At 35.8% G+C, this 26,097-nt stretch overlaps 1 protein-coding gene across 4 annotated transcripts in view; it reads left to right on the top strand.

Annotated features, from left to right (window-relative positions):
* Window positions 1–23,643, top strand: part of LOC113092352 (cytoplasmic polyadenylation element-binding protein 3-like) — a 30,418-nt gene extending 6,775 nt beyond the window's left edge. For all 4 annotated transcript variants that reach the window (XM_026257934.1, XM_026257935.1, XM_026257936.1 and 1 more), the window contains 9 exons: window positions 67–151; window positions 8,321–8,377; window positions 11,429–11,452; window positions 12,659–12,826; window positions 13,790–13,879; window positions 16,984–17,102; window positions 17,526–17,640; window positions 17,767–17,948; window positions 20,065–23,643. In XM_026257934.1, the coding sequence (XP_026113719.1) occupies window positions 67–151; window positions 8,321–8,377; window positions 11,429–11,452; window positions 12,659–12,826; window positions 13,790–13,879; window positions 16,984–17,102; window positions 17,526–17,640; window positions 17,767–17,948; window positions 20,065–20,292 (1,068 nt within the window). In that variant the 3' untranslated portion in view covers window positions 20,293–23,643. The remainder of the gene's footprint in view (window positions 1–66; window positions 152–8,320; window positions 8,378–11,428; window positions 11,453–12,658; window positions 12,827–13,789; window positions 13,880–16,983; window positions 17,103–17,525; window positions 17,641–17,766; window positions 17,949–20,064) is intronic.
* Window positions 23,644–26,097: the final 2,454 nt, after the last annotated feature.

Below are 26,097 nucleotides of genomic sequence, written 5' to 3'. Positions count from 1 at the left end.
TTTAAGATAATTGCGTGACTCATTTTTAACTCTTTTGACCTTTGGCCCAATCCTTCTGTCTTTCAGGAAAGGAATCGCCCCTTTGACCCATTCAACTTGCAAACTTTAGAGAATTCCTTAATGGACATGATTGGGACAAACCGTGACAAAGGTAAACCTCACCCTGCTGCTGGCCCACTAATAACTATCATTAATTTTTATGGAGGAATCATTTTGCAGGTTAGGACTATTTATACATCCATGCTTCTCTGTTATTTTGACCTCAAAATATGCAAAACACTTTGCTTCAATTATATTTGTTTGTTCTGGTGTATTTTTCTGCCGCTACATTTTAATTTATGCTTTTAATAATTTTTATTTATTAATAATCCACAGGAATAAATGTAATGTTAAAATATATTCGAACAGAAAACCATTGTTTCCAATTGTAATAATATTTCTTAATTTAACTGAATTTTTGATCAAACAAATGAAGCCTTGCTTGAGCATAAGAGACTTCTTTCAAAAACGTAAAAAAAAAACCACACAGTACAGTACTGTAAATTATATATTACTGTCTACTGTAAATACAGATATGTTTGTAAAACGTATTTGGTTTTTCATATTTATTCTTCCCGAATTTTGATCACTATAATTTTCAGTGATTCTGTCCAGACAATTTGCTGAAGGGAAAGTTTAGTAGTTGTGGGAAATTTTCTCATGTGATGTTTTAAGATCACACTAGAGTCTCATGGGATATCATGAGAGTTGATTTTCCTCTTGTAGACAATGGAAGCATGTAAAACAGGAGGAGAGGGTTATTGTTTTTATGTGCTGGATGCATGGAGAGCCACATCAGGTGTTTTTCCAGATCTGGGTGAGAGAAGAGCTGTGAAGAGCTGCACTGTGGGAATAGATTTAGTTAGTTGTGGGTCAAATGTGTCGGTGAGAATGAATTTGGCAGTTAAAGGATCTGAGTACTTGAGTGAGCACCCCTGGAATAAAGCAGAAAATCCTGACTGACAATCTGGCAAAATCCTCACCTCGAGCAGATGTCAGTAAAGTAGACTACGAACCGACTGCAAAAAAAGACTGCAAATATTTGCTACAAACCCATCTTTCTTGGAACTTCTAAAGTCCTTTCCAAATGGTTCCATTTAAATTTCCAAATAAACTGCTCCCATATTACGTCTGCATGAATAGTGCTTGTGCTTCTTGTGTGTGTGTGTGTGCGCGCGTGTTTGGGAAATTCGGTGAGTCACTGCAGTTTGGCATCTGCTTGTCATGACATTTATGTTGTTGTTGATAAGGTTACGAGAGGTCATTAGCACATCAATGACCTGTAAAACAGGTTCATTAATCCAAATCAGTCTGTTGTTTTTCTGGAATTAAATGGAAATTGTGATCATCTTTTTTCCCTATTATGATGAATGTTCAAGTGAAACAGCTTCTTGAATGAAAAAGAATGTATAGGGCAGAAGTTGATTGTGTCCATTGGGAATGGTTTAGAATAGATTGGCATTTGCTTATTGCTGCAATCTAATCATAGAGTACTGTATATACACTATGAACACAAACTAACAATGTAAATATTTTATCACCCGTTTTATCTATTGATAGTGTATCAAATGCCTTTGTTTCACATGTGAGGGTGTTTAAAAATAAGTCTTAAAGGCAAAGCAGCAAAAAAAAAAAAAAAATGAAATCATGAAAAGCTAATTCCTCACTGTTTTTGGCAAAAAAAAAAGTAAGTAAGTAAGTAAAAAAGTAAGATGATTTAGAATACATGAAGAACACTGAAGCATTATGGTATGGCCCCTTTAAAGGAATTAAATAATGTGCCCAAAAATGTAAATTCTGTCATCATTTCCTCTCCCCAATATTGTTTTAAACCTGAATGACTTTCTTCTCTGGAAATCAAAAATGAAGGAATTTTAAAGAACAAACAACATTGGACCCCATTGACTTTTACTGTATGGACAGTAAAGGGCTTTTTTTTTTTTTCTTTTTTTTTAAGTGCCCCTGTTATGGGTTATGAAAGGTTCATATTTTGCTTTTGGGAGTTGACATCCATGGCAAGGTCAAAAACCACTTTCATTGTCTTTTAATATGTATTTATTTTTACATTATATGCTCAACGACTCCCAAAACAATTCATTTAACGATTCATTTTTCCAAACCCTCCTTTTGCGTGACACTAATCTGTGATCATTGGTCAGGTTGGTATTATTTTCATTTCATAATGCCTGTAATGCCTGATAAAGCAGCGTTTGTGAGCGCAGTGCTGCTTTTTTGTACAGCTTTACCCGGGATACAGATATTTTACTGCTCCAAAAGTGGCACCTAGTGGCAAAGAATGAATTTTCATTTTCATTTAGACCAACACGAAAAGACCAACACTTGGTCGGCCAATGTACTAATGTTTCATGTTGACGTCAAAATGAAATGGCTAAAAACGACTTGTTCTTTTGAGAGACAATAACTTTATACACTGCATTTTCAGATATAAAAATTCTTCAGTGTTTTCATTCACTTAGAGCCGCTTTACACACCGCATGAAAGGTAATTTTCAAAAATCCATAATAGGGGCATTCTAAATATCATCTTTTGTTTTCCACAGAAGAAGGAAAGTCAGACAGGTAAGTGTGATGGCACTTTAATTTTTGGCTGAACTACATGTAACCATTTTAGTTTGCTTTCTGTCTGAAGTGGATGGTTTTCTTGTTTTTGCTCCAGATGTCCTCAAGTCTTTGGTTCAAAGGCTGTTCTGAGGTGTTTTGAACCTGTTAATATTTCTGAATCCGCATTATTACGATTGAATTTGGAAGAAAAGAAATACAGGATAGAATAATCCGAGCACACTCTCATTGGCTTTCTGAAGTCCTAATATTGACACAAACACACACACACAATCACAAAGATGCCTTTGTGCGAGCACACACACACAGATTTCTTTTGGCCCTCTCACATGATCTGTCTTGTGTAACTGTGACCAAAGGTTTGAACCAAACCGGTTGTTTCCTACACGTCATAGGTTTTGAAAAATCTTCCAGAGCTTGGCTGATACTGTGGTGACAGTCACAGCTTGGCAGTCTGATTTCATTATGAGCTAGCTGATGAGAGGGGAATATATTTGAGGATACTGTTTCTTCACATCTGCACAAACCGGTTCCTCTCATTACAGTTAGAACTAGAAAGCGCTTGACAGGGTGACCTGTAATCTGGGACGCTGAGGTCCGCTGGGTTCAGTCAGAGCTCAGTTTGACCCTGTAGGCCAAAGTTGAGACGGTAGCTAAGATCATGATGCAAGATGTTTGCCAAGCCTAGGCTGGTGTGACTTTGAACGCTGACACTGATGAAAGTGTCTCAGGGTTCACAGTTCACCTCATCCCGTATTGAAGGCCCAGGATACTGTGACAAAGAGTGTAAGCCAAAATGTCTCGTTTTTCAGACTGTCACTCTTATTTGAGATCGTGTGATCGGACAATGAAAGATCAGCCTTCATTTTGAAGGTTTTTCAGCTTGCTTAAATAATTAGTATTGTTTAGTGTTGCAACTGCATCATTTTGATAATTCTGTATATTTAACAGGGCTGTCTGTTAACGTTTTTTTTATATTTAAACTGAGCAGCATTTGTAGTTACATTAAACTTTTCAAAGTCAAAATAAATGCCTTAAAAGCATTAAAAAAATTACATGAAGCAAGGTCTCATTTGTTAACATTAGTTAATGCATAAACTAACATGAACTAACAATAAGCAATGTGGTTTTACAGAATTTATCAACTTTAGTTTAATGAAAATGTTTGCGCTCATTTTAGTTCACAGTGTGCATTTATTAGCAAACAGATTATTTATTAACCGATTATTTACAGTAACTGAGATTAATAAATGCTGTTGAAGTAATTGTCCATTGCTATTGTTTATATGAACTAATGTTAATGAATGAAAGCTAATTGTAAAGTGTTGCCAACATATTAAATTGACTAGATTTACAGAGATAGTTCACCCAAAAATGAAAATAAAATAATTTATTCACCCGTCATTCCAAAACCATATGACTTTCTTCTGTACAACAAAAAAAGAAGACATTTTGTTGAAAGTTTCAGCTGTTCAAACAATAAATGTCAAAGGTGGCCAAAATCATTTGAAACCCCACTGAATTTCTTTGTATGGACAACAAAACCAGCACACGTTAAAAATCAAACGGGTGAGTAAATGATGCCAGAATGTTCATTTTTGAGTGAACTATCTTTTAACTGTTTGCCTCAGATCAGTTTCGCAGCAGTTTGTCTGTTCTCAGTGCACCACATTTCAGTGTAGGGTCTTTTCTATTAATAGTTTAACGTGGTTTGTCTTTCCTTAAATCCGTCCTGTTAGCATTGCCGTGTGAAGCTCAAGGTGTGTGAATGTTGATGTGACTGTTGCACAATTTCAAGGACATTACAGTTTTAGTCTGATTTTTAACAGCAAAAGCTTGTACTGATGGCTTTTTAAGCCAATTTCATCAGAATCAGAGCTAAGAGACTTTAGAGAAATTTAATGAGACTTTGAAATGGTCAGCATTTAATAATGTTGTCCATTAGAGTACTTAATTCAAAATGCAATATAGTTCAATACGGTATATGTAGATTAATGCAGCTCCATATGCAAATTGTTGGAATTTTCCCATTTTCAATGTTACAAAAAAATCTAATGTATGTGATTTTGGCTACAGCAGATTATTGTATTTAAAGAGGGATAATGTTCAAACTCAAAATGTATACGAGTCACTAATGAAATAAATTTGCCATTGAAATTTCTAAGTTTTAATATAATATAATTTTTTATTTGCATTGCAATTAACCTATTATCAGAACAATTCTGAAATGAAATTGACCAAATTGTAGATTTCATGATGAATTGCATCATTTAGTCAATAACTACTAAAACCATTGTCAGATCCAATATTTTTCTTATTAGGTTTAAGGGGTCGTTTACACAAAAATGTTTTCAGCCAAAAACGGGAAACTTTTTATGCGTTTTACCTCTTCGTTCACACAACAATGTCGTTTTGGGTACTGAAAAGGCATATTTTTGAAAACTGGTTTCAAAGTGCAAGTTTTTGAAAATATCACCGTTATCTTTCCGTTTAAACACCCAATTCGGGAATCTTTGAAAATGGTGATTTCGTGCACGTGCGTAGTACATGTTAGTTATGTAGACATGTGCAGTACATGTTGAATTTTAAAGGCAAGTGCGAACAAACATACACAACAATGGCAGAGTATATGGTACTGTTGTTGCTGCTCAAGAGTTTGCTAACGCTTCTTAAGCAAAATGTGGATTTACTTCACCAATATTACAACCAGCATCATATACAACATATAATCATCACTTCCCTACAGGTACTATTTACTAACAAGGTGACAGCGCCAACTACTGGCATGGCATACATTTTTGGCCGTTTTAGTGTAAACTAAATACACCGTATATGTGTATGTGTAAACGCAAATTGTATGTGTAAACGCAAAACGCAAATCGTTTTGAAAACGTTGTCATGTATACGTGAACAAAGGTTTGAGACACAAGCTTTAACCCATTTGTAATTGTGCTCCATTGTTGAAGCGCCAAGTCCTTAGATGTTGTATTCTAACCTTTATTTTAAGCTGGTGTGTCAGGGGAAATGTTGGCTTATGTGTATCTGTCAAAACAAGACTAGAAAGTCGCCCTGTTTCATGCAGAAGGAAAGACGCTGACATTTGGTTCCAGAGTTCAGGCCTGATCAAACAGCGAGAGGGGAAAGGGAAATGCATGATTTGCATAACCATAGACCAAATGTCAGGGGAACATGTTCGGCTTTATCTTTGAGGTGTCTCTTCCCTGTCAAAAAATACTGATGTTATCTTAATTGAATGTGAGCTGTAGGTTTCCTTTAAAATTAGGTGAGTCTTGCATGAGGATATTGGCAAATCCAGCTAAAACCAGATTAAGATGGAAGCATGGTAACTGGTTTCTAACAGGTCCAAGTTGATCATTAGCTGGTTTTTAGGTGACTGACTAGCTAGACTGCCATTACCTGGCTGGGCTTGTAGACCATCTGTAGACAATAAACCGCTACAAAGCTCACAAAACCAGCTTGACCACTTTAAGCAGTTGTGGCCTGGTTTTATACTTGGTAGTTCATCTGGTGAACCCCGTAAACCAGCTTAGAACATGTTTCAGCTACCATTTTAAGCTGCTTGTATATTTTACAGAATAGTAATGTTCAAACCGGTAGAGATACTCTGTCTGTCCATTATGTCACTGTTGGGTCAGAAGAACCACAGCTGCAGTTGGTTAAAGACGTGCTGGAGAGGAACTTCTTCACCAATGGCTCTTCCAGCTGTCTTGAAGTCTGAAACAAGTGAAACCAGCCTCAAAATTACAGCCGTTCTTAAATATTTCCATGCATCACTTTAATATTCCAAAGAAAGTGCAAAAATATTGAATAACATTAATGCTGAGGCTTTATTTATAACCGTACTCATTTATTTATAGTTTACATTTCAATAAGTGTCTCCCATTATCTGTTTGACCTCAAATTTGTTCATGCAAATTCTCTCCCTGTTAAAACAGTGATTGTTTTAACCAAATGTATGTTGGAAAGGAAGTATTTTTTCATTTCTTTTAGTACTATGTGTTTTGTGTTCCAGCTAAAGTCCAAATATCTTTAAACCAAATTTAGTGACTACATAGTGCAGTAAATGTAAACTCAACGTAAATTCAAGACGATAATTTAAAAAATAATCGTATAGATTTTTGTATGACAGGTAAATTCCAGCTTCTCGTAGCAATGCATAAAATGTATTTGTTTTCACATTTACATTTCACTGGTGAGATCCATTCATTTTAATGGAAATTTCTTCAGGACAAAATTTCAGATTTCTCGATTGGTTCAGTTTGGTCAAGCAAATCCGCAGCTCGGTCTAGAAATTATTCCTGTTGTTGCTGTGCTTCATACATTACTATGCTAATTGGCAATAGACAGTTTACATTTTTGCCCCCACAAAATTTGCAAATATGACCACACCTTAAGTCGCTTTGGGTAAACGCCAATGCATTCGTTAATGCACATGCAATCTTGTTTTAGTACCTTTAGTTATAAAGTCTGAAAAACAAGAGGAGGATACTTACAAATAACAGTTTTTTGTTAATTGTATGCAAGTATTGTTTGTTCAGAATGACTCAGCAGTGACATTTAATTCAAATGACTATGTATTTGACGCATAGGCTTTCTTTAAAGGGCATTGTGCTGTTGATGAGATGAATCATGGGGTGTTCAAAGGTGTTGATGCTTTATGATCAAATCGTGATGCACAATTAATTTAGAATCAACTTAACACCTTTTTATTAGTGTGCTTTGGCTATCATTGGCACATTTGCTGGCGGTTGAACTTCTTTGATTTTAATTATTGAGAAAATAGTCCAAATATGAAGGATGTGCTCTTTTAGCACAGCACCAGCACAGCACACTAGTCCGAACAACACATGCAAGCTGGGAAACATTTGCCCTGTATGTCTTACAATCTCACAGAGCCAAATACCTGTTGAAACTGTACCACGCTGTGCAAATTTCTCATCACTTGCCATTGCTTGGCATTGGTTGAACAACTGAAGGGCAGAGCATCTCTGGGATTCTCGGTGCGCTGTGGGGAAGATTGCAAATGTGACTTGCAACAGTTCAGAATTTGCATAAAAGCCCGTCGAGGCTTGCTTACAGCATTCTCTGGAAGCCCATGAGAGCTTTGGTGTCATTTGTAACCAAAACTGCTAAAGCAGGCACATTACAGCTCTGACTCTGAAAATAAATCAACAGCTGTTTTACAGCCATGCAAATGAACTCTTCATGTAGTAACAGAGAACCCATGTGTGTGTTTAATTGGAAGGTGCCTAGGTCACTATGACATTTGGCAAATCCTTTGGGGACATGTGCTCATTAAAAAAAACTTAAAAACTATTCATAAATAGATTCAATAAATCTGAAAATGCAAATGTAAGTGTTTCATTAGTTATTAATTTATCTTTAAGCACACTTTATTAACATTTTGAAATGAGTTACAGCACAATTCACAATGCAATGCAAGTATGCTTTGCATTTTCATCTATAACTTTGTATTGCTTTTAGTCCAAAAGCTTTAAAGAAGTCTTTATGCTAAAATTGATCCTAAACATTCATTCAGCCTTTACATCTGATGTTCACATCAGTTTAGTGAATTAAACTCTAATATTTCATCAAAGAAGGGTAATAAACTGGTTTACAGTGTGTCAGATGCCTTAATGGTTTCTTAACTCTCAAGGCTTGTTTTTCTCATCTCTTTGTAGGTCGCATGGGTCTCAACTTTCACCATCCAGTAGCGGAACATATATTACCACTGAACTGTGAGTATCTCTCTCTTACTATGTCTTATTAAACACATACTTTTCATTTCAGATGAAAAAAGTGATGGATTTTTAAGGTTGCACATATATATTATTATATATCCCCTCATATTTCTGCTGAGACAAACTATTCAATATACACTACCATTTAAAAGTGTATGTGTGTATGTATGTATGTATGTATGTATGTATGTGTATATATGTGTGTGTATATGTGTGTGTGTGTGTGTGTGTGTGTGTGTGTGTATATATACATTTTAAGTATGAAATATTCATTTTAATATGCTGATTTGATGCACAAGAAACATTTCTTATTATTATCAATGCAAAAAAAGTTGTGCTGCTTTGTCTTTAAAGAAACTGTGATACATTTTTATCAGGATTCTTTGATGGATAGAAAGTTCAAAAGAACATTTATTTGAAATAGAAATCTTTTGTAGCCTTATAAATCAGTATTTAGCTAGTTAATGCATCCTTGCTGAATAAAAAATATTTTATTGTATGTCCCAAACTTTTGAATGGTAGTGTATATGCTTATTTGTACAGGAACACTTTGTGTCTGCGCCTTTTGTCTATTTCTACCAATTCATATAATTGAGCAATTTTATTTAGGTCTCTTCTGCTAGAATTAAATTGTGTTTTATTGTTAATAAACACATTAGATTTCCCTTATAATTTCCCATATCAACCAAGGCGAAACCCATTTCAGTCTTTCATTAGTGTCTTGTAGGCCCCAGTGCAATGTGCTGACCCTCAGTTTCCTTCTGTGGTGCCACCAAACCGCACACATGAGCATCTCCCCTGCTATGATTAGCAGTCCTGAACGCTTATATACACACGGTCAGTGGCACACGGCCAGAGGAACGAACATGAAAGGGAGGAAACGCCAGGAGCGTTTTTACCAGGGTCACAGGGACGACTCCAGCTAATCATGCTCATTAGCGTGATGGTTGTTGTAGGTATCTGTGTATCTGCTGTAGGTACCACTGAAAAGCTTCGAGTGGGATGTTTGTGGTCTGGCGTGTCTTTCGTGTGGTTTATGGACGTTGTTTGGTGGAAGCAGCACAGGAAGGAGCCTGCAGGGCCCGTGACCACTCTTAAAACCTCTCATTTGGACAATTTCACTGGGAGAATAGTTTCCATGTCCGTTTGTATGAACTCGCCTTTAAAGTTCAAAGTTTCACAGACTGAAGTTTGATGATAAAGATTTTTTTAAATGATTTTACTACTTTTGCCCACCAGCCATCACCCAGTTTGACCAGATTCGACCACATTTTTATTATATTATATTATATTATATTATATTATATTATATTATATTATATTATATTATATTACATTACATTACATTACACTACACACATGTGTCCTGGTGCTTTAACTTAAATAAATCAAACATTTAAAACATTCCCTCGGCATCAAGTTAATTCATGTTTAATGTTTATTCTGTGTTTTCGGCTTTACTACGTTTAACAAAAATATTACTATAAAACCCTAGTTTGTATAAATTAGCATTTTTTTTATCCTGACACAGATTTAGTTGACTAGTCCGTGTTTTCAAACTGAAGTTAATATGCTGCCTTGCATGTCAAATGTTGAACTATTTATAACTTAACATGACATCTTAAAAACGTGTCTTATTGTGAAACGCTGAATAACGGTAAGATGTGCTGTGATGGCTAAAGACGTCCATCTAGTTCAAAAATACATAGTCAAGCACTTTAGACATGCCTCAGATGAGCACTGTATCTTTTGTGAACAACACCTTCACATATTTATACTAGAAGCAAGAAGCACAAGTAGATTGTCTCATTATAACCCCTGGTGATCTGGGCCCACACATGAATCCATCTATATATAGGGCAAAACTGTACAAAAAGTGCCATGCTGGTGTTCATTTCACATGTTAAGAGGAGAGAGTTTGTCAGACTCCGTGTTCTTGCTCTGGATCCCAGTGTGTCAAGATTGTGAGTGATATGCTGTGACTTGTATTAAGAATCAGCCCGAGGGACTTCCACCAGTTGTGGTTTCTCGCTCTTAAATGTGACAGTGGTTATTCTTTAACAGAAAGAGAAACTGCTGTATCACTGACTTTCCTTTTTCTTGCTGCCCTACAGTCACTTCTCAAATCCCACTGAGGAACAAATACCCCGTCCATCTCTCAGGACATGCAGTGACTCACTCCAGACGCAGTAGCTTTCTCTTTTCATTGTTGCTAGGAGTATGAAAGCCCCTGACATTGCCGGTTAGACGTCTTTATGTACTCAGTGGCTACAGGCAGTTTTAATGAAAACCCAAAAAAGTGAGACTCCACAGAATGAGAACAATAGCTCCAACTCTGAAAATGTCATGCATTCAGAGCCGTTCTCTATGGCTTTCTTCATAGACCTGACTACTTCGGGACACATCAGGATATTGTTAAAAAGTGCATTTTGGGGGGCATTTATTAAAAGAAATTCTGCAAGCATTCATTAAATCAACCAAAAGTAATAAATCAATAAATAAATCTATACATCAAATTATTCTTCAGAAAAGGACAGTTTCCGTAAAACTGTTTTCAACCTTTATGATTTTCAAGTAATGGCTGGAAATTCAACTTTCCAATCACTGGAATAAAATACATACGTGTGTGTGTGTATAGTAAAAAATAATAATTTTACATGCATAAAAATACAAATATAAATCATATTTTTAACAACTATAGAAAATGTCCTTACAATCTCTGTGTCTTTTGGATTTATTGGATTGTGTGGATTTGTTATTATATTAGTTAGCTACCATGTCAGTTTAACTAATTGTTGCTCAAACAAGAAGATTGTGTTGTGCTCACCTGAATGAGCAAACTCATCTCTTGTGGCATCACTCAAAATGCTTTGCATACTAATATTGCACTGAAGTGTTTCATAATGCAACGACAAGTGAAAACAAGCTTGGGAAAAAAACCCTGTCTGTCTCTCTCCCTCTTCTGTCTGTCTGTCTGTCTGTCCCCTCGTTCATGTCCCTATCTGTCCATCTTTCTCTCCCTTCCCCTGTCTCTCTGCTCTCGAGCAGCCAGGAGCTATGGTCGCAGAAGAGGTAACCTGTCGCCGTTTTATCTTTGTGCTCGCAGAAATGACGTGGCTTTTGCTCGGGCTGAATTCTTCCTGGTCTTTGAGGGTCACTGGGGCTCATTATATCATAATATCTGCTTCCTTCGTGCAGTGATTGCATAAATTCATGTTGATTTTGCCATTGTTTTTCTGCTTATTTAAATATTGTTTCCTTTTATGTTATTGCATATATACAAAGGAATATTTTAGCTATTGGTTTCCTCACAAAATAATCAACGGATGGTCAAATCTTATTTAGAAAGTTGACTGTTTGGAGTTAATCATGTGGACAACTCTCGTGTTTGTCTATAAAGGTCTTTCAATCACAGTTTCTAATTTCTTATTTATTTGATTTATTATGTTTTAGTTTTTGCATTGCAGTTTGAAAATGTGCCTTGTTTAATGATGCTCTGAATATATCGATTGCATCCCTCTTTTTTAACGTTCTTCAGGTTAACATTTGATATACATGAGCTAGAAAAGAAATAGATTGTATTTTGTTTCATTTCCCTTTGGAACGATCCAGTATCATGTAATATTTCATTAATTAATAATTTTTAACCAAAATATATGGTTGTTAACGCCATTGAAATAAATATCATAATATATGTGTATACTACCATTCAGAAGTTTGCATGATGTTTTCATAAGTAGTCTCTTATTGCAGCCAAATCAGTGATATTGTGTGATACAGTTTAAAATAGCTGTTTTGTATCTGAATATATTTTCAGATGTTATTTATTTCTGTGCTGCAAAGCTGAGTTTTCAGCATCATTACATCATAGTCTTCAGTGTCACGTGATCTTTCATTAATTAATTCTAATACGCTGATTTGCTGCTCAAGAAGCATTTCTTATTATTATCAATGTTGAAAACGGTGACTCATTTTTTCAGGAATCTTTAATGAATATAAAGTTACAAAAACAGCCTTTTAATATAAATGTTATGTCTTTACTGTCACTTTTGATCAATTGAATGTATCCTAGCGGAATATAAATAAAATGGTAGTATATTACATTAAATTAATATGATAATTTTCAGTGAGTTTAATATAATTGGTGTAGAAATCTAGTGTTTTTTTGTCCACTAATCAGTTTCTCTCCTCTGTCTTTCTCTCTCTTTCATCTCCTTTCCTGTGTGATTCCTCCTCTTCTCCTTTTCTTCTGTTTGTTTTCTCTCCTTCCTGTTGCAGGTCGCTCTTCACTGTTTCCTTTCGAGGACGGCTTCCTGGACGACGGTCTCGGTGATCATCCGCTGACCCCTGGCCTGAGCTCGCCCGGCCGCTGTCAGAACGGAGAGAGGATGGAGCGCTACTCCAGGAAGGTGTTTGTCGGAGGACTGCCTCCAGACATTGATGAAGGTACATATACACCCCTCAGTGCTGAGCTTGAGTTCGGAGGGGATGTTCATTAATATTCATATGCGTTAAATGTACAGTATACAATGATTTTAGTGTGATATGTATCTGTTTCAGGTTTATCATCATTCTGTCATTGACTTATTCTCAGTTTCTTTCTTCTGATCACTCAAGATATTTTGAAGAATGTTTTGAAAGATAGTTGCTGGTAGCCATTGACTTCAATTAAGTAAAAATATTATGGAAGTCATTGGCTGCCAGCAACTGTTCGGTTACCAACATTCTTCAAAATATCTTTTTGAGGGTGAGTAAATGATGACAGTTTTCATTTTTAGGTGAACTATCCCTTTAACTAAAACTTAACTCATAACTATTAAAACATTTCTGTTAACTGAAATAAATCTGAAATAAATTATTATATAAATACTACATGAACTTAGTTTAGGTAGTTTTCATAGCAACAATTATAATTTTTGTTCAGTTTAAATCGAAGCAATGAAATTACTCAAATATTATGTATTGCAGTAACAAAAACTAACAAAAATGACCAAAGCACGTAAAAATGTACTACAATTTAAATGCAAAAGGTCTAAAAAAATCATTCTAAATATTAAAACTATAACCGTGTTGAGGTATGTCAGATTTTTTGTGGGAATGTGGGAACTTTATTTTTCTAATCATTTAGAGTTGTTTTTCACCTGGTATAAAAAATATATATATATATATTAAAATAAAAAATGTCCTTTAATTTGTCACTGACTTAAAGTATATCTTCAGACCAGAATATTTTATAGACTGTAGGCTTTGCCTTTTTAACCACAGAAAAACACCAGACAATATTCATACCAATGAACTGCCTTTAAAAGAATCAGAGTCCACAGCATTGTTATTCAGGAGATGCAGTGACTGCTTGATTTTCTTACGTTTAACATTTAAAATCCTAAATACGTTTCATTTTTCCAACAGATGAGATCACCAACAGTTTCCGTCGCTACGGACACCTGGTGGTGGACTGGCCTCATAAAGCAGAAAGCAAATCCTATTTTCCCCCTAAAGGTAATGACAATGACATCATCAATACAGCTGCAGGTGTTTAGCAAATCAGTGAGCGCGTGATTCCTCTTGACACCTCCTTGGTTTGAGTGAAAATTGTGAAAGTGTTAGGTCACAGCCTGGCAGAGCGTTTGTAATCAGCATGCCCACTAAATGAGTCTCGTGTGTGGATGCTGGTCAGTGTGTAGTCTCAGAGCATCAGGAAACTGTTGTGTTGTGTGCGTCAGATTGCTTTCTGTCTTGTCAAAGTGCCTCCAGGTGTTCATTGCTGAGGCTCGAACAGACGCACACGGACAAGTAGTTACAGATACACACCTAGAGGGAGAAACCTACTGCATTTCATCATGTTACACACGTACATGTTTGTGTGAATACCCTGGAGAGAGCTAACAGAGATTGAGGAGAGCACAGGTACAATCCGCATATCCTTGAGATTTGAACAAATATACGACTGGATATACTTCATATTATACGATGTATATTTGCTTAATTCATTTGGCAAATAGATTTTTCCTTAAGGTTTTTTTTTTTTACTTTGTTATGCCGGTTATAATGCATTGTACAAGCTTTTGTTCAGTTTACGGTTAATTTTATTGCTTTTATTTATCTTATGTGTGTGTGTGTGCTTTTAATAATATGATAGTATTGTAGTTAATTTTATTCAATTAAATATATATTCAAAACTATATACACACACACATACATATTTTATGATTAAATACAGATTTATTTCAGTCTATTAAACATTTTAATAACATTACCAGAAATGTTTATTACATTTTTTTATAGTTAGAAGTTGAAAGCTTTTAACAGTTTGTATCTGTAATCTGTCTGGAAGAATATATATCACGCATTAATGAATAAATCTGTGTGTGTGTGTGTGTGTGCTCTTGTTTTTGTGACATATCAGGACACAACTCTGTATAATGACATGGGTAAGACACAGGTGTTACAAGGAGAGGGTGACTTATGAGGACATAACACATGTCCCCATTTTCCAAAATGCTTGTAAATCATACAGAATGAGTTTTTTTTTGAGAAAGTAAGTTTCTTGTGAGGGTTAGGTTTAGGTGAAGGGTTGGTGAAGGGTGATAGAATATACAGTTTATACAGTATAAAAACCATTACACCTATGGGATGTCCCCACTTTTCACAAAAACGTGTGTGTGTGTGTGTGTGTGTGTGTGTGTGTTTAATTTAAAGTGTCATGTTTGTGATTTTTATTCATGTAGCTTCTGACATATAATTCAAAACATACTCATTTTATGACATAATCACTGGTTTATTTAATCAGAAATACAATGTTATTTGTGTATTTTACTTTTTATATACAAGTAAGACCAACAGCGCCCCCTAAGTAAATAAAAGCTTTTCTCGGATGTGCATTAGGACCCAGGGGAGGCTGCTTCTGCTGCACGCTCTGATTAATAAAGCTTGCTTCAAGGATGACCACAGTGCTGACCTGATTGTCTTGCGTGCACGCTCTGAGCACATGTGAGCGCTTCATCTTACCGCAGGGCATACCGCATAATTGTTCATCTCTGGCCATTGCCGATTCCGATAACTTTCTGATAATATCGTACATCCCTAATACATATATACGTGTGTGTGTGTGTGTGTGTGTGTGTGTGTGTGTGTGTGTATTGTTGTTATTGTTATTATGTGAATAATTTGAATTAAAGAAATCCATCTCATATATCCTGTCATAAGTCCTGTGCTCTGTGATTAAAAAAGGCTGGTGAGATTATGAAAAAAGGTCACTTGGTTTGATGCTTTGTTATATAATGCAGTGATTTCACACATTAAGAACGGTTTAAGTGTCCAATTACTCTTTGAGGCCACTGTATTCTATGTTTCTTCATTTATGAGATTTCTGCTCTGTATGATGGTGTGCACTTTTAATTATTTTAATTATTTGGGCTGCAGTAGTGCTCATGCCTCTGCTTTGCAGTCACCGAGTGTAACCGCTGTTTGGAAGCTGCTCATTGTTCCTCCAGCTCGTATGAAACACTGATCCAGACTGAGTGAATGGAAGATGCTGGTCATTTTTCCATCCAGTGTTGTGTAAAGCATCATGACTCACAGTGGGCAGGACTGGGGTTAAATGCCTTCTTCAGGTGCTGTTATACGCTTCTCAGTAACACGGAGATTTATCTAAGAGCTCCTTCTGTTCAGAAACCAGCTGGAAAGCAGCATGGAAGTGAAGCCAAGGTTTCGCTGGTTAACATGGTCCAGTTAGCCCCTGCTGGAGGCTGCAGGAATTACACAATCAGAAATAAAGCCATTGTTTTTACTACAAACCATTCAAAAGTGGCTGTGTATTCTGATAAATTATGATTATTTTTACTTATTTTTTGCAAGCATAAAAGTTAAATCATAGTTGTAAATATATATTTATTATGTAAAATATATTAAAATGTCTTTACATGATTTAATAATCCCATTAAGACAAATACCTCTCAGATATCTTTGTTATTATTCATCATAATTTCTAATTGACTAGAATAATCCCATCTGAAATTATTTGTATTTATTTATTATATTTAAGCTGTAATGAAGAAACCTCTGGCACTCTTATGTCTGATGCTTGTTGATGAATCTCTCTTTACACACTTCTCTGATTTATTTTGATGTCTTTGACTCCGTTTCCCAAGGTTGTTGTTACTTCTCCGTTCTTTTGACTCTTTACACTCTCGTGCTGTCTCTCTCCCTGCGGCAGAATGCCTTGTTCTTCTCTTCCCTCTGGTCTTTCTGCTGGCTCTGATCCTGATGTTGTCAAACTGCAGTGTTATAGAGGGAAAAACACTCCTTTAAGAAGGGAATGATAGACGTCAGGAATTCACAGCATGTGCTCTTTAAAGCAGTCAGGTTAATGCCAAATGCATGTTAAGTGTGTATTTCCATATGCATCATGAGATGAAGTCCTCTGAATGCTAACTGTTAGTTCCAGACTGGTTGTCTTTATTCCTCCACATGCAGACTCATTTGAGTCTCTGTCGTCAGCAGCGGTTATGTGCTTCCTGTGTTCTGAGCTCTTCTGGTCTTGGCTGCAGTCTGACTCTGTGCAGCCAGAGATTGTCTCATCTCTCATGCTCTTCCTTCTGCAGGTTACGCTTTCCTGCTCTTCCAGGAGGAGAGCTCAGTCCAGGCCCTCATTGACGCCTGCATCGAGGAGGACGGGAAACTCTACCTGTGTGTCTCGAGCCCCACTATTAAAGATAAACCAGTGAGTGAAGCACTGCCACAGCCCACATCCACAGAAAAATGGTTTAGCTCTCCGTCTAGACAGAAACACTGTTCAGAGGAAATTTAAATGATATATATATACACACACTTTTTTATTTTTTTTATTAAAATATTTTAAGTAAATTTTATTTAATTACATTATATAGTAATTAAATGAATGTAAATTATATTACAATTTATATATATATATATATATATATATATATATATATATATATATATATATATATATATATATATATATATATATATATATATATATAATTAGTGTAATAAGCTAATATAATTTACAGAGTAGATTTGAGATGCACAAATTATTTTCTTCACAGAAAACTAGTTGAACTACTAGGTCTTAAAACAAACCTGTTGCTTCTGCTAGAGATGAACAGTTTTTGGTTCTCAGGTCCAGATTCGCCCGTGGAACCTGAGTGACAGTGATTTCGTGATGGATGGCTCTCAGCCTCTCGACCCACGCAAGACCATTTTTGTGGGAGGCGTTCCACGACCTCTACGAGCAGGTGAATTTCTCTCTCATTTCATCTCTCTTGCTGTCCTCCCAAGTTGTAAATATGTCATTTATTGTAATCTTGTTCATTATCATCATATTGTGTATAATGGTGTGTTTCTCCTCTGTGTGTGTTTAGTGGAGCTGGCTATGATCATGGACCGGCTGTATGGAGGTGTGTGTTACGCCGGCATTGACACTGACCCAGAACTCAAATACCCTAAAGGTGCGGGCCGAGTGGCCTTCTCCAATCAACAGAGCTACATCGCTGCCATCAGCGCCAGATTTGTCCAGCTGCAGCATAATGACATTGACAAACGGGTGAGTGAGCTGCAATGTCTGTCATTTAATTCAACTCCTAAATCGGGGAAGTCGTGGCCTAATGGTTAGAGGGTTGGACTCCCAATCGAAGGGTTGTGAGTCTAGTCTCGGGCTGGACGGAGTTGTGGGTGGGGGGAGTGCATGTACAGTTCTCTCTCCACCTTCAATACCATGACTTAGGTGCCCTTGAGCAAGGCATCGAACCCCCAACTGCTCCCCGGGCGCCGCAGCATAAATGGCTGCCCACTGCACCGGGTGTGTGCTCACAGTGTGTGTGTGTGTGTGTGTTCACTGCTCTGTGTGTGTGCATTTCGGATGGGTTAAATTCTGAGTATGGGTCACCATACTTGGCTGAATGTCACTTCAAATATATTTCACATATATAATCAGGACTATGAAAAGAAATCTTAAACTATAAAAAGTACAATGCATTAAATAAAATACAGAAAAGTTTTTTACATTATTGTATTTTACATAAAGTAAAAAAACAAAAACAAATTATATATATATATATATATATATATATATATATATATATATATATATATATATATATATATATATATATATTATTTTTTTATTCATTTTATTTGAGCCGGTTAGCAACATTTCTTATTTTCATTTAGTTTAAGTTGATGTACTAAAATCTAAAAACTTTTGATATTAAAAATAATAATTAAAATAACAAAAAAGCAAATTTATAAAATTTTAACTAAAATTTACAGTGGAATGGAAAAAATATATAAATGTAAATATAAAAGTACAAAAAATATAAATATAAAATAAAAAATTCGAAATATTGATTAAAAACTATAGTGGTCTCTGAATTATACTGAAATAATACTGTTCAAGTGCAGTGAATGAAGCATTAAACTACAGTGATACTGTCAGCAATGCTTCACAATGTGACATTATAATGTGTTTACTTGAAATTATTTGAACTTTGATGCCTCTTGACCTTTCAAAACACAGCCAGAGTTTACCAGAGTGTTTGCATTAGATGCATCAAACAGCAGTTGCATCAAAGACACTTTACACACTTTGTAAATCAGCATAATCATGTGCAGTTTAAAAAATGTGCAGAATGCTATGAATGCCGTATTGACTAGACGAGTCCCAGAAGAGGTTTATACTGTACTTTTATAACTGTAATTCTAGATGTGATTGCATAGTGGAAGTTTCTGTACCGTGGTTTTCCTGCAGGCTGTTTCCATAAGGCCCACAATACAGACTGGAAACCCCAGAGCAGACTGTGTGTAATCAACATGACCATGGGCTTCTGGAGGCCAGACAGCCATTTGAAGTCTCAGGCGTGGCGTTTGTTAATTATAGCTCCATGCTATTCCTGTGCACACTGGACTTACTTGACTGTTTTGGGAATGTTATTCAGAAGTAAAGAGCTCATAGACACTGGACTAAAACTAGACGCTCACCAGAATCACCCCTCCATCTACATGACACATCCACAAGTGCTAGTTCATTCTGAGCTGTTAGTGTAAATGTGAATCTAGAAACAAAAGTCAGTAGTTGTCATCCTCTACCACAGTGATTATTAAGGCAAAGTTAGCCAGGTTTGATGGGTAAATGGAGAGATTTTAAGTTTGCTTTAAGCCTTTTAATGCATTTAGTTCTATCTAAATACACACACGCATATATAAATAATGATCTTAAGTATTACATATTACTAAAATATGTAAAATTGCAAACTATATAGAAAAGGATATGTGTGCGTATGTGCATGCGATTGTCACGTGCATCTCGTCAGTAAAGCTGTTTCTGTGATTCGTATTAAATCTGCATCCCATGCTTTCAGATTGAGCGACATTTTAATACACAGAGCATAGTTCACTGACAAGCTATGCAGTATCATGTGCATAATCAAACAAATCGCATGCGATAAAAAACACAATGTTGCGTAGCTTGTCAGTGAACTACGCCTCTGTTGTTATTTCTTTACTGTTGTTATTGATTCTTTGCAGAAGTCTTCCGGATGTTAAGTATAAGGCCACAAAATCATGCATGAGCAGTAATGTTTGTTAATGTTGTTTCCATTAAAACTGTCTATATGTATGTGTTTTCAGAAACTTATAATCGCTCTCTCTGCCCATGCCCACAGGTGGAGGTGAAGCCGTACGTGCTGGACGATCAGATGTGCGATGAATGTCAGGGCGCTCGCTGCGGAGGAAAGTTCGCCCCCTTTTTCTGTGCCAACGTCACCTGTCTGCAGTATTACTGCGAGTACTGCTGGGCGAGCATCCACTCGCGTGCCGGCAGAGAGTTCCACAAACCTCTAGTGAAGGAGGGCGGAGATCGACCTCGGCATGTGTCCTTCCACTGGAGCTGATGCCAAGCATCCCATCACCCTCTCCACCCACCGAACACGGATCTCCCCTCGCATCGTTTGGTTTTAGTAAACAAATATCATGGTATCTCTGTCCACTATATTCTCTGCTTACAAACACTTAGGAAAATATGAATTTTGAGTCTGCGTGCTCAAACGTTGCACTTTGGCACAAACAGTCGATGTTAACGCTTGTCAGGATGTTGTGCTTTAATTCTCTCATGATCCTTCGTTTGATTGGTTTAGTGCTCCATGTAGGTAATATTAGGCAGTGTGAGACTATATATAACATATACAGTACATTTACAAAAAGGATATATTTTTAGTTTATATTTATCTATATACACATAGACAATACATTTTGGGTGTCAGATGTTTTAAAGAAGCATGCACTTATTGTGAAAAACAGTGGTAGGAAATTCCCCCCTAGATGATGACAAAAAAAGTTACCAAAGGTAAAATGAATTCATTATGAAAATCATGTTTAAGTGAGCTGTTAAAAAAAAAAAAAGTATTTATTAGAGTAAAACACCATTGGCTCTCCATGTTGAAATGAATAGTAATACCTCATGCATGCATCTCTTTCTGTTCGCTACGGTTTTTTAGGCTTAATTTTTGACGAGTTTTTAGTATTAACTACATGTAATGCTGCAATAGCTTTTGCTGCTAAATCCATGGTATGAGTCCATGCCGTCATACTTTATTCAGGCAAACGAGCGCTCTGAAGGGTCTACGTCTGGATGTCAAATGAGTCTGCGATGCATGCTGTAAAATCAGGTCTCTCTTTCATTTCCCCCGCGATGGGAGAGCGATATGAAGCACTATGGAAGGTTACTTCCTCAAAGAGTAAATAAGGTAACTGCATCGTTTTATCTCACAAATCTGACTCGTGAGGGGAAAAACTAATTCTGAATTGTGAGTGGGGAAAAGTTTGAATTCTGAGGTATAAACTCGCAATTATGAGAAAAAAGTTAGAATTGTCAAAAAGGTTTTTTTTTTTCATGGCAAAAACAAGATCACAATTCACTTTTCCTCTCCAAGTTGTGAAGAAAAAAAAAGTCTGAATTGTGAGATATAAACTTAGAATTAAGATGTTAAATCAAAATTGCGAAATAAACTTGCAATTCTAAGAAAATAACTCAACACAAAATTGAGAGAATAATTTTTGAATCATGAGATAAAAAGTCGCAAGTCTATTTTTTTTATTCCGTCATATATTTTGATTTTTAATTATTATTATTTTTTTTAAGAATTCTGTCACAATTTGGACAATTTTCATACAATTTTAAGACAAAGTTCAGAATTGTGAGGAAACGTGATATAAACTAAATGAAAAAAAAAGTATTTTATTTTTTATAATTTGTACTTTTTTGTTTATATCTCACAATTCTGACTTTTCTCAGAATTGCAAGTTTATTTATTATGAACTTTCAATTACAGTTCAGTTTCTCACAGTTGTGGGATACAAAATTTTGAATTGTTTGTTTAAAAAGTCCGTGGCAGAAATAAGCTTCCACAGAGCACAAACTGGCCATGACAGGAATGGGCCTACTACAAAATAATAATTGTACACATAAAAAAACACATGAGACCTGCAAGATGACAGAACCGCTCAACTCAGTCAGATGTAGGATGTTCTAGCGAAATGTCTTTAACAGGTGAAGTAGTTTTTGCAGTGATTGTTCATGGAATTGTGCAATTTTTATACACTATGTATTTCGGTTAGATGACGCCTAGAACTGTGATTCGCTTTAACTGTTATTGATGTCTGACAGGAACGTCCTGTGAAACTAGCGCATGTAAACACACAGATCTCGCACACTTCTGCTAGTTAGCGTCCCGTCAGAACCAAAGAGCTGTCCGACTCGAAATGACCAACTACACTACGTTACACACCGACGATTCACAAAATACTGTGTCCAGCCGGTGACTCTGGAAGAATTAGCGAACACTGGCACTAAATGACTTAGCTTACTTTGAGACACGGCGGGCGGAATTACCTCACGGAACCGCTGCATTTATATCCAGATTATATCCAGCAAAACTTGAAGTAAAATCATGTCGACGGTGGACATGTCGAAACTAAATTGAAAGATGGTGGAGAGGAACGCGTCTCGGCTGCTTATCCGAGAGTTAAAAAACGGTCAGCTTTAGGTTGGCACGTCTGAAAAAACGACAAATGTGTAACGTTACCGATGGAGAAAAAGAGGATTGTGGGTAAACTTGATCCCAATGGTGGTGGATTCTGGGTGTGTTTGTGATATTTCTTTCCCTGCCCAGATTTTTCTCTGTTTTTCTATGTTTGTTCCTTCGGTGTAGTAGATTTATGCACTACTCTTTGTATTTGTATGATTGAATAGTCAGCGTGTTATTTTTTTATTTTAATTTTTAATTATTTTTTTTTAATAGAAAAACGTGTGCTTTCTGACTAACGTTATCTTTTGCAATACCTCAATTTTGAAATATAATAGGAGAGAGATTGATATTTTCTAAGTACGTTTATATAAAAAAAGACTATATATTAATTTAATTCTGCTAGAGAACAAGCAAAAATTTAACATGCTTAATTTTATTTTTGTCATACTTATTTGCTTTTATTTTTATTTTTGAAAAAAAAAAAGTTAAAAACAAAAACAACTGAAGGAGTTAGAGATGTATTATTTTAATACTGTAGGAAGCTGCTGCGACATCACAGTGTTCCACAAACAAACATCTGATCTTATTACTAATAAATATATATATATTCGATAGGGTCAACAGGCCGTCAGGTGCTTATAGACATACTACTTACGTTTTTATTTACAATCAGACCTTTACTATGCTTAAAATCTTCTGTTGGTTCTAGTTTTTTAAGTTTGGTGAAACGATGTGTTCCCCTTTGTTTTGTAAAGGCCAAATGCCCCGATTTGTCAACCTTGTATCATTTAGGGATGGCAGAAAAGTTATGATTTTTTGGCAAGATGCAGAGAAAAGAATGTTCATTTGGGAAGCTGGAAAGATATTAAACATTTCAACTTTCAAGCCCCAGATGCGTCGCTGATGTGGTGGCCTTCTACTCACCCTAGACTTGAATTAGTCCCTTTCTTTTTTTTTTTTAAAGGCTGAGAACCTTGATTCTTTGTTGTAATGTGCAATACTGTTTGTACTGTTTGTAAAAAAAAAAAAAAGAACAGAAAAAGGCATAAATCTTTATTGCAGATTTATTTTCATTGCGAGCATTGTGATTCACTAAAATCATTTTCTACTGTGTATTTACTCGACGTGCTAGTACCTTCAAGTAGTAATGTAGCCTTTGTACTGAGAAATATTTTCATTATTTTTTAGAGATTTTTTGCAAAAAAAAAAAAAAAAAAAGCCAAGAATGAAAACAATTACATATTTTCCATTATTTTTTATTTGTTTTCTTTACACACTTATTCCTCAACCATTAATGTTAGCTATTTCTGGGGGAGACTTTCATACCTGGTCAATGTCGTTAATATGATTTTGTATTTTTATGTGGAATAAATTAATTTTATGATGCAAATTTTTACATTTTTTTGCCCTTTATTTATTTTTTGAAGTTGAAAATTTTCTAAGATTGTTACTAAAATGTCTAGATCTTTCAAATGCAAAGCTTGTTGCTTATGTAAGTGTGATTGGGGAAAAATAATTGCACACAAAAATTAACAGCAATCATGGTTCGTAGTGATATAATGTGACTGAAATGTAACAATGATTGGGCAATATAAAAAAAATGACAGCAGAATGGAGCAAACATGAGGTTGTGATGAAACCCAGTCGAGACATAAAATCATGAAGCTCTGAAGCTCCACTTTCACAGTCATAGTACAGTCTGTGCATTTAAGTGAGACACAATATTTCCCAGAATGCATTTTACTTGTGTAGAGCAGTGGTTTTCAACCTGTGGTCCGCGGCCCCCTAGTGGGCCGCGGTGGTATTGCAGGTGGGCCGCCAATTATTTTCTGTTCATTTCCAGTCCATTCTAGGGCTGTGCGATTAAAAGAAAACGTCCTAAAATCACGATTTGAGCGTGCGCATATGCCTAACTCCAGGTTCACACACTGTCTGTGATGCGCCTTTTTTTTGAGCCAATGTTGACGGATCAGAGCGTTCTCACTGCAGTAAAAGGCTAGAAATAAAAACGTGCGAAAATAATTCATGTCTAACACATGAGCATAGAGTGAATTTGTTAGTGAACAGGATGCAGTTTAAGTGAGAGGAGACACGTTTTAAGTGTGCACACTCTCTCCTCGCAAAGCAGCGTGTATCTGAGCAAGCACGACCGGTTTTGTGACAGAGCAAAGGAAATCTGCTGCGAACAGAGAGATTCGCACTCGTGCATTATTTTAATGTGCTTTCGCGTTATATTTATGGGCTCTCACTGCTGACCGCATACACATACTGTATACACACTGCAAACACCTGAGGCACCGCTACAATTAATGAGCTCTATGAACAATGCATGGCAAAAAAGAAAAAAAAGTCCCTGTATACAGGATTTTTTTTTTTTTTTTGCCACAAGGCTATACATTTTTTTTACATCTTCACTATAGTGATAATTTTGACTTATGTCTGTTCTAGAGATGTTACAACTTTTTGATAAAGCTCTGATTGGTTTTCTTTTGGAAATATGTTTCAAATTAATCCTTAATGCATTTATGACTGTAAAAGCACAATTGCAAAATTGATCAAAAAAATCTTCTGAGTACTAAGTTATTAACCCAACAATAGCGGGGTCAGTTAATTTTTTTGAAGTGGGCCGCGCAAACATATGTGTTTGGTTGGGTGGGCCGCGAGTTGAAAAAGGTTGGGAACCACTGGTGTAGAGTATAGTGGAGTAGATTTGATTGTAGTGATGGCCTTTTAAACACTGTCAAAAAACAAACATGAAAATTCTCTGGACTAAGACGCACCTCTTTTTACTTCAAACCATTTTAGTCTTACGAGTTTCCTATATTGCAACCATTTGAACCTTTTGATAAGCTGTGCTGTATAGTTAGAAAATGTCCTGTGTTTAGTGACACTTTCACAATTAAAAGACAATTCTGGTCTAATATTTAGTCGGGTAATTTTGGCTTGTGGTTTTCCTCTATCATACTTTTAGCTCCATTTGTCATTTTTAAAATTGGTTAAAACCCTATTTTTTTCCCCAATGCATTTTACCTTTTAATTTGATAGTTCACATCTGATTCCATCTAAACAAGGCTTTGAGATTGTTATCTTGGACCTCTGCTCGTCTTTTGCAGTAAAACTGTGATTTAAAGGATTTTTTGGATAAAATATGCGCAGTGCTGCTAATGCTTACTAGCTTTTCCCACCTTCATGATTTTTCTGTACTCAAGAGCGAATCTTATTAAATGTAATTGTATGACACTGAAACATTGTCATCTTTTGCACATCTTTTTGTCTCGTTCTCTTCTTGTAGAATTTCACTGCTGAAATGCAAACAAACCAACCACCTGCTGCAGGAAATGTTGAAAAATAATTAATTTTACAATGGCTTTTTTTTCCCTGATACTTTTCACCACAGATGTACGAGACGTTGTGAAACTCAACTTCAATATTTTGAACCACAGGTGAAAAAAGCAAGACAATATTATTGTACAAAACCGATGCCAAAAAAAAGAGCTGATGCCAATATAGGATTTTTTTTTTTTTTTTAAATCAAACATCCACCTAAAAAAAGAAAAAAAAACCACAATAGTTAGTTTACCATTTATCCATTTTGGCATATTATATACACACTTCAGTGAATTCTGCAATACATTACATTTGAATACTCCATAAATGCAGACAGACAAGGCA

Source organism: Carassius auratus, unplaced genomic scaffold, assembly GCF_003368295.1.
Source record: "Carassius auratus strain Wakin unplaced genomic scaffold, ASM336829v1 scaf_tig00214573, whole genome shotgun sequence".
Taxonomy (NCBI): domain Eukaryota; kingdom Metazoa; phylum Chordata; class Actinopteri; order Cypriniformes; family Cyprinidae; genus Carassius; species Carassius auratus.
Note: the sequence above shows the minus strand (reverse complement) of the source record. Positions and strands in the feature narration are given on the sequence as shown.